This window comes from Asparagus officinalis, chromosome 7 (genome assembly GCF_001876935.1).
Source record: "Asparagus officinalis chromosome 7, Aspof.V1, whole genome shotgun sequence".
NCBI classification, from domain to species: Eukaryota; Viridiplantae; Streptophyta; class Magnoliopsida; order Asparagales; family Asparagaceae; genus Asparagus; species Asparagus officinalis.
In genome coordinates, this window is record NC_033800.1 from 62,902,800 (window position 1) to 62,912,610 (window position 9,811).

General features: G+C 37.1%; 1 protein-coding gene across 1 annotated transcript; it reads left to right on the forward strand.

The window, feature by feature from the left end:
• LOC109846934 (cell division cycle protein 48 homolog) lies at nt 681-7,468 on the forward strand. The gene is made up of 9 exons (XM_020416175.1): nt 681-871; nt 983-1,148; nt 2,348-2,576; nt 3,934-4,700; nt 4,796-5,017; nt 5,100-5,171; nt 5,270-5,551; nt 5,641-6,000; nt 6,912-7,468. The coding sequence occupies exons 1-9, from the start codon at nt 831-833 to the stop codon at nt 7,206-7,208; spliced, it is 2,436 nt and encodes an 811-aa protein (XP_020271764.1). The 5' UTR covers nt 681-830; the 3' UTR covers nt 7,209-7,468.

Sequence of the window (9,811 nt, forward strand, 5' to 3'; positions counted from 1 at the left end):
TTAGTTTGTTAATATTATTTTTTATTAAATAATGAGTTTAATACAAAGCCACAATTGTGGCCACATGCTCTATACTACTAAATAAAGATGCGGAAAGCACTTATCTTCCTTTCATTACTCCTTCAATATGCAAAATTACACACCCAACCTAACTCGTTTAGCTATTTTTTACCGAGCCACCAATAAGGGTGGGAGTGAACCAAATAATTAATAAACACAATTCAGTTATTATTTGTCCAGCTATCCGATCATATTCGATTTGCTATCTCCTTTAACAGTAAACGAATAACTTCTAATATTCGATTTATAAACTAATAGAATTTAACAAAATGTATATTTGATTCACTCAATCATTAAATATTCGTTTATGTTCTATATTTATTAAACGACAGATTAGACATTTAAAAAAATTTTAATTAGTTTAATTTGATGCATAAGCTTAAACGGAAAAGAATTTGAATATGAATATCCATTTGGCCCGAACTCGAATTCGAATATTAAAAATTGACCGAATTCAAATTCGAATTGACCAGTATTCGCTCCGGTTCGGCTGTTTCCACCCAAATTGGTCCACAAGCTCACCAATCCATTGAAAGACGTCCACGTAGACCGGTGTCGCATCTAACGGCCCAGATCTCGTCTTCTATTTCTTCGTCTGCAAGAATTCCTCACCCTCTCACCCGAATCCCGATTCTAGTCGTAGCGGGGCAAGTAAACAAAAGTAAATAAAAGCGAAAGCAAACTCCCCTCTCTCTGTTATAAATATCTCCCCTCTCCTCTGGAATTCTCTTCAAAAATTTTCTAACCTAATCTCTTCTCGGTAATTTCTCATGGCATCTAATCAAGAGGAAGCCTCTTCTTCAGCCGATCCGTAAGTTTTTCCGTCATCAATTTCTTCAAATTTTAGGGCTTTTTTATTTTTTGGTTGAGAAAGCTAGGGTTTTAGTTTTTGTGTTTGTGGTGATTTTGTGAATTTTTTTAGGAAGGGGACGAAGAGGGATTTTAGTACTGCGATTTTGGAGAGGAAGAAGGCGGCGAATCGTCTAGTGGTTGATGAGGCTGTTAACGATGACAATTCTGTGGTTTCTCTGAATCCCGAGACCATGGAGAAGCTGCAGATTTTTCGCGGGGATACGATACTGTTGAAGGTATGATTCGTTTTTTTTCCTCCTGTGTTTTAGTTTGAGTAGTGGAGTTTGTTGGAGGATTAGGGGCTGGGGTTTTGCTACGGGATAATTGCTTCGCTCTCGTTGTTATATGTTGTTCAACTTTAGGTTTAGTTGAAAAGTTAGGATCTTCTGGCATTTGATCTTTAAAAAAAAAAGCATGTGCTTGAGGTTGTCTTAATTTTTATGTGTAACATGTATTTTTCCCCCCTGTTGAATTAGTTTTTCTGTTGAAATACACTCTTCGAAAATTTACGTACTATACACACATAAACATATAGGGTTCTGTCCATATTACAATCTAGATTATTTCTTAATTGTATATCAGGCCTCCAAAACCTTTTAAAGTATTTTTGGATAACACCTTGTGAAAATAGAGTTTATTTTTAATTAGACCCTTAATTATTTTCTTATATTAGGCCCTCTAATCTTCGTATTTCTAAATAACACTTCCATATCTATCAATTGCAACAGTTTAACAATAGCATGGTAACAATTGCCTTGGAACCCAACCAAGGGTGTTGATTAGAATAGTTAATAGGTTTGGGGTTGTAAATGTTAAATATGATTATTTGGGGGCCTAATATACACTTAAGAAATAACTTAAGGTATAATATGACACAAACCAGGACATATATATGTTAGAGAACCTTAATTCAGTCAATCACTTAATTGGAGTACAAGCTCACGGCGAAAAACAAGCTGTGCTTTGTCAGCTGGCTTTGAAATAGTAGATGCTAGGAGGTTGCATATCATCTTTTGATAATATCGAGTTCAGTAAAGTTTGATATTTATGATGTGTATTTTTTAATAAACTCAAATCAGGTAGTGGTTGAAACTGAATTTTTGACACTTATTATCTTTCTGTAGGAACTAATCTTTTTTATGTAAAAGAGAGAGCAACCTTAGGTTCTTAGTTTACAATATGTTCAATTCTTGTACAATGTGAGCTTAAGGTTGGAGCTTGGATTGCAGTTTAGGTTGTGAACTATGGTTATCAAGTTTGGTACTGTTGACTGATTCCATGTGTAGTTAGTTGAAGTGTACTCAATTACAAATACAGTGTTGCACTATTTCAAATAAGAGATACGTGGATAGTTTTCTGGGGATTGGTTTTATGGTACTATTGAATTCACATGTCATTTTTTCCTTATCCTCTCTGTTGATACTTTTAATCACAGGGAAAGAAACGGAAAGATACTATTTGCATTGCCCTTGCTGATGAGACATGTGAAGAACCAAAGATAAGAATGAACAAGGTTGTGCGATCAAATCTTAGAGTGAGGCTCGGTGATGTGGTTTCAATTCATCAATGCCAGGATGTGAAATATGGAAAGCGAGTGCACATACTGCCTATAGATGATACCATCGAGGGCTTGACAGGAAACTTGTTCGATACATACTTGAAACGTGAGCATGCTTTTCTTTTTCTTTTTTATTATGCTTTTCTTTTTCTTTTTTTGCTTATTTTTTCAGCCGATGTTTGATGCACAATTTCTTTAATTTACTTTTCTGTTTATATTTTCTTTTTCTTTGATGGTTTATTATATCTGATTTTATTCTGGCTAGATCTTAATCATCATCTTTAGATGTTTCTATATGAGATTTCCTAAGATTAGTATTACCAGTTATTTGGGGTTCTGTTATAATTTATGGAATCATCAGTATGAAACGTTTGTTTCTATCACGCTTTAGAATAGACAATTAGCATGTTCTATGTGCTTTTATAAAGATCTGATGTGTTTTAAAAACATGTGTAATTTATGAATGAACTTGCAATCATTGCTATATATTGGTGTTTTAGTTGTGACAGGATTTGAGTTTAAATGAAGAGGGAAAAAATCATCATCATGACACGTATCATCACGAAAAAATCATCATCATGATACATATCATCACTACACGCTGTCTTAATCACCACCTCCTGAATCTTTCACACCAATTGAGGTTGTCGAAATATTTCTGGTTATCCGAACAGCTCTTAGTAGGTGCCAAATCTCAGTAAACTTTATACATGAAAGGAAATTTTGGCCAATTTTAGAGAAACCAACGTGATGGACCATGAGTTTCTTAAGCTCATGTAACCGACATCCCTTAGAGATCTAGTTAGTCCAAGAAGAGTCTATTAGAAAGGGAAAGACCAACAAGGTTTGTAGTAAGGGACTTCATTCAGTTCTAAAGCATAGATGAAGCTGAAGATACAGCATGATTGTCTATGTGAAAGGTGCATTCTGACTTATGTAACAATATCACGTATAATTGATGGTATCTTAAAGCAAGGTGCATAGTTGATCAGGTCATTAGGTTCGCCAATTAATGTTATTCGTCACACTATTAGAGTAAACTGAAAACAAATATAGACTTCTGTTATCCTCAATGTGATTCTAAGAAGTCCTAAATTGGTATTCATCTTTAAAATTCAATATTTGAGCATTACCCTTTGCAGGCACTTTAAATTAAAATACTGTATTCATAAGCTGCTTCCACCCTGCTATAATTTCCCAGTTATGTTCCAGTTGTAATAATTTTATATTTGGTTATGATTTTGCATCATGCATATTTTAAGTGTTTGCTTTTGACTCTGGTACTTGTATGTTGAATCTCTTTCTAATCGCAACATGTCTAACTTTAGGCTATCATTATTTCCTTAGTTTGGTTTGTTTCCTTCAATTCTCTATTGTTCAACTTGTTGATACAAATTGTGTGAAAACCAATTGCTTTGTGCGTCCTAGAACTTCTAGCGATGACCTTTTCCTACATGTTGCAGCATATTTCCTGGAGGCATATCGACCTGTTAGAAAAGGGGACCTTTTTCTTGTTAGAGGAGGCATGAGATCTGTTGAGTTCAAGGTTATAGAAACAGACCCTCCAGAGTACTGTGTTGTCTCCCCTGACACAGAGATCTTTTGTGAAGGAGAACCAGTGAAAAGGGAGGATGAGGATAGACTTGACGATGTGGGTTACGATGATGTTGGTGGAGTGCGGAAACAAATGGCTCAGATCAGAGAGTTAGTTGAGCTTCCTCTCAGGCACCCCCAGCTTTTCAAATCAATTGGTGTAAAACCACCTAAAGGAATCTTGTTGTATGGGCCTCCTGGTTCTGGTAAGACTCTTATTGCAAGAGCAGTTGCAAATGAGACTGGTGCCTTTTTCTTCTGCATTAATGGTCCTGAAATCATGTCCAAACTGGCTGGAGAAAGTGAAAGCAATCTTCGGAAGGCTTTTGAAGAGGCAGAAAAGAATGCACCATCTATTATATTTATCGATGAGATCGATTCTATTGCTCCCAAGCGAGAAAAAACTCATGGAGAAGTTGAGAGGAGAATTGTTTCACAACTGCTGACACTGATGGATGGTTTGAAATCTCGTGCTCATGTCATAGTCATTGGAGCTACAAATCGGCCAAACAGTATTGATCCAGCTCTTAGAAGGTTTGGTAGGTTTGATAGGGAAATTGATATTGGAGTTCCAGATGAGGTTGGACGGCTGGAGGTTCTTCGTATTCATACAAAGAACATGAAGCTAGCTGAGGATGTAAGAACAATACTACTGAGCACCTTTTTCTCTCCCTTTTCTAACATTTAATTAGACTCTGTTTGATGTGACTGGTATTTTCTTCATAAATGCAGGTTGATTTGGAAAGAATCTCTAAGGAAACCCATGGATATGTTGGGGCTGATCTGGCTGCATTGTGTACTGAAGCTGCCCTTCAGTGTATTCGAGAAAAGATGGATGTTATTGACCTGGAAGACGAGACCATAGACGCGGAGATACTCAATTCTATGGCTGTCACTGACGAACATTTCAAAACTGCTCTTGGAACAAGCAATCCATCTGCACTGCGTGAAACAGTAAGTGGCATGTGTATTGTTCTTGAAAAATTTGGACCTGAATTAAAATTGGTCTTAACCTTTTTTCATCATTGGTCAATAGGTTGTTGAAGTGCCTAATGTCAGCTGGGATGATATTGGAGGTCTTGAAAACGTCAAGAGGGAACTGCAAGAGGTAAACAATTTAGTTTGCTGTTGACGACTTCTTATCCATCCCCTCTTTTTTTTTTCTAGACACTCATAAATCGTCTTTTGCTGTTGTGGTTATTGCAGACTGTTCAATATCCAGTTGAGCATCCCGAGAAGTTCGAGAAGTTTGGCATGTCACCTTCTAAGGGAGTATTGTTTTATGGACCTCCTGGTTGTGGCAAGACTTTATTAGCCAAGGCAATTGCCAATGAATGCCAAGCGAACTTTATCAGTGTCAAGGGACCAGAGCTACTTACCATGTGGTTTGGTGAGAGTGAAGCAAATGTAAGAGAGATATTTGACAAGGCTCGTGGGTCTGCACCATGTGTCCTCTTCTTTGATGAGCTGGACTCCATTGCAACTCAGGTTTGTTTTCATAGTTATACATTCAGATACTTCATGCGTTTAATGTTGTTTACTTTCGTGCTAATCATTGGTGTATCTTTTATTTTCAGAGGGGAAGTAGTGTTGGAGATGCAGGTGGTGCTGCTGATCGAGTTCTCAACCAACTTTTAACTGAGATGGATGGCATGTCTGCCAAGAAAACTGTGTTTATTATTGGGGCAACAAACAGGCCTGACATTATTGATCCTGCACTGCTCAGGCCAGGTCGGCTTGACCAACTGATTTATATTCCTTTGCCTGATGAAGCCTCCCGCCACCAGATATTTAAAGCTTGCTTGCGAAAGTCACCAGTCTCCAAAGATGTTGATCTGAAGGCTCTTGCCAAGTATACTCAAGGCTTTAGTGGTGCAGATATTACAGAGATTTGCCAGCGTGCTTGCAAGTATGCTATCCGAGAAAACATTGAGAAGGTTAGAGTCCTTGCTTCTAATTGAGCAGCTTATTATATATTTATAGTCTTATATATACACACTCGCCTTTCTGTCAGAGGCACATGTGCCAGCTTGTATTTCAGATCAAATCATATCAAATATGATTGTTCTATTTGCACAGCAAGGTTCTTAAGTCTCCTTTGTTTTAGAGTTATTCCTTATCTTCTTAAAATCAACTGTTTTTGCCTGACCCCTGTTGCCTAAGTTGCTACTAGTGATTCTGTTTCCCCAAAAATCATCCCTGGACCATAAAAAATACTGTAGAGTGAGTAGGACGACCAAGTCATTACTCTTCCAATTTAGAGGTCTCTCCGCATCCCTGGATTGTTAAGAATATCCATCAGTTAAACTGTATCCTGATCTTTGTCTCACTACATCACAATAGTTGCCTGTAGTCTTTCTAACTGTGATTGCTAACTGTTCCTTTAGCATTGTGATCTCCCTGTTGCTTATTGACCATTCTGTTTTCTTAATTGTTGGTTAAAATCGGTGTTTGTCTAGTTAAGTGAGGTTCCAAAAAGTGTAATAAGTGCACTGTGGAAGAACTTTTTGCTTTATTTCATCCCCCTCCCTATTCTCCTTGCCATAAAGGTGGGTCTGCTGGTCTGGCATGATAATTGAACAGTTACTGTTAGTATGTGCAGGCCCATAAATGGTGATGTAAATGTGGATACCATATTGATTCAAAAGAATCAGTACTTGAGTTACTTGTCAAACATATTTACACCTATACATCTTCCAATAGGGAACTAGGTCCACATTTATATCTTTTGCTAGACCAAATCCACACTTGAAAGAAATGGACCATGATAGCTATATTTGCAAGTGATCCATCTAAAATTTGCAAATTGACAAAGTGGATTTAATTCCTGACATCTTCAATCATGCAGGATATAGAAAGGGAGAGGAAGAGGAGCGAGAATCCGGAGGCCATGGAGGAAGATGACACTGATGAAGTTGCTGAGATCAAGGCAGCTCATTTTGAGGAGTCCATGAAGTTTGCAAGGAGAAGTGTGAGTGATGCTGATATTAGGAAGTATCAAGCATTTGCGCAAACCTTGCAACAATCAAGAGGGTTTGGAACTGAGTTCCGCTTCTCAGAACGGTCTGACACTGCTGCAGGAACCACTGGAGCTGATCCATTTGCATCTGCAGCTGCAGCTGATGATGACGACTTATATAGCTAGGCCTAAATTATGTGTCGTGTATAACATACCTTTAAGTTAAAAGTATGAAGGTACTATACTGCTTTCCTTTATGTGCTTGTTTTGCGAAATTGCTACTGTTACGCATTCAAGTTATGAAGTCTCAGAAAGTGTCATTGTTGGTTACACTCGCCAACCGATATTTCTTGTGATGGTACGGTGTGGTTCTTCTATAGTACACTATCATTATTCCTTGAGCATGTTGGTTTGAGATTTACTGGTCTTGTTCCGTTCTTCGGTTACTGTTTGGTCTGCTTGTGTTTATATAGCTCGGTTGCTTACATAAGGTAAAGTTGGGAGCAAGACTACTAACTGTATCAGTATGCTGGAGCTGATTCTCTACATGTTATCCTCTTGTATACACTCGTACAATATTTGATCTCTTTGTAGAAGTGGATTTATTGTATGAATTAGTTTGAATGCGTACTTCGTTTTCATCTTCTGGGCCAATAGCTTTTCTGGTTCTTGTAAAGTAAACCTGCGACTACCTGGGATCTTTGATTATCATTTCTGAACGACAATGATTATGAGGTGTCGGGTCATTTAAGCGGTTTGGCAGCTTACAGGCCTGGTTCAGCGAGAGTGATGAGTAATTACAGTTTACAAACCAGTGTTATGTAGGTAGTACTGACCTAGGATTAGGGGAGAATTTGAACCTCCATCTGCTCATTTTACCCCCTGATGAGATGCATACGTCTCCAGGCTGTGAACAGAGCTTCAAGACCTGCGTCGAGCTGTAAGGTTTTGGTGGTTAGATAAGTTTAAACACTGGACGTTATTGTGGTCATGAGGGACCTAAGGTATGTATAAGCGGCAGGTGCTGAAGAGTTGACATTGAGAGACTCGCTGGGGCTTCGATACGTTTCGCTATTATTTTGTGTTAGATCTTCCTTGACGCCGGGTACGTCTCTGCAATGTAGCCAGAAGAGGCCCGATGGTTGATTCCAAAGACCAAATTAGTCGACTAACCACACCCAATTATACTAATCTTACTTAATTTGGCTTAAGATGATTAGTCAACTAAACTAATCATGCTTAGCTAGGCTTAAAAAAATGAGCCTGCAGCGGTCAACAAGGTGAAAATCAGACGCTTTTGTTACGTAACAAGTAGAATAATATTAGTTTGTATCTTGCTTGTTGTACGGCGAGGTATTTACGTGAGGGGAAGAGCATAGTAAAGCAAGACACGGAGGATATTTATTCAACTCCCCTGTTATTAGAAAATCTTTTTTGTTTTTCAAGGTTGGGAAAATGGTATTTTCGAATAGCTTTAGCACCCTGTAATGTGAAAGTAATACCGATGCATCCAAATGTTTTGTTGATCAGGGCCGGCTGAAGGCATAGGCCACTAAGGCATATGCCTAGGACCCCCATGTTATTGGGGCCCCCAAAAGAGAAAAGCACATATTAAATACTCATTCTTATTTATGCATAGTTTATGCGTTTTTTCTCTTGCTAACTTACTTTATTTTCTCCTCATTCACTCATCTTTTATATTTGTTTAATCTTTGATACTCAACATACATAATTGCAATTCTAATCCAGAAGGCCCCAAAATAAAAGGTAAGCTTGTTGGTTTTTATTTATTTTAATTAATTTACATTCATTCTCCTCTCATTCACACACACACATATGTATATAGCTCATGGATATGTTCTGTATTTTGTGTTTTTATTTTTTTTCTTTTATATCTTTTTATTAACAAAATCTTATTTACGTTCAACAATGTCTCAAGAGATTAAATAATTTGACAATTTTATCAATTGAATATTAAAGCTTGAATATAAAATTTAATTAGTAGCTTTGCATCTCAAAAAGCCAGAAAATTAAATTTTATACGAAATTTATTTTTTAAAAACTAATATTTAAATTTTTTTAAATGTTACGGCCCTAAATATTTTTCTCTGCCTAGAGCCTCAAAAATGCTTGAGACGGCCCTGTGTTGATGGAAGCTGTTACTTTCTCCACCTTTGTAATTTCAGTGCGAAAATCTTAAGAAAACAGACTTTGGATTCGAGGAAAAACTTGAGGAAATTACACTACCTATTTGTTGGACAATAAACTTCCAAGCTTTTCCCGAGAACTAATTTTTCAAATATTTAAACAGCAACTCTGGAGTAAATATTTAACAACAAACTTCTTTAATTGTTTGAGATACCTCAGCGATAAGTACTCAACCCTGCCTAGCTCAAACTTCTTATCCACTTCCAAGCTTGATCTTCAGACACACGATTGACTAATAATATTCAAGGTTGAGATTCCTCCTCCGAAAGCAATTATTGTGCTTGTTTATTTCAATACCAATCACTTGGATGACTTTGCTCCTCCATTATTCCGCAAAATTATTCTTAAAATCCAAGCAATAACAAGATGGAAGGAAACTCAAGCTCAATTCTTTCGAAGTGATTGGAATCCTTTTCTTTCTTTGAGCATCTCTTCCTTCACAAGTTACAACCATGTGTACCTTGAGATGATCCTCAAGCAACACAATAATACGTCATCATCTTTTTAGATACAATATTTAAAAATGGATTTATATTAACAGCCTCTTCGTGAACAATTTAATGCAATGAATAGGCATAATG

Coding starts and splice junctions, on each gene's coding strand:
- LOC109846934 (XM_020416175.1), top strand. CDS start 831: ATGGCATCTAATCAAGAGGAAGCCTCTTCTTCAGCCGATCC. Junction 2,577..3,933: donor GTTCGATACATACTTGAAAC/GTGAGCATGCTT, acceptor TACATGTTGCAG/CATATTTCCTGGAGGCATAT. Junction 6,001..6,911: donor TCCGAGAAAACATTGAGAAG/GTTAGAGTCCTT, acceptor TCAATCATGCAG/GATATAGAAAGGGAGAGGAA.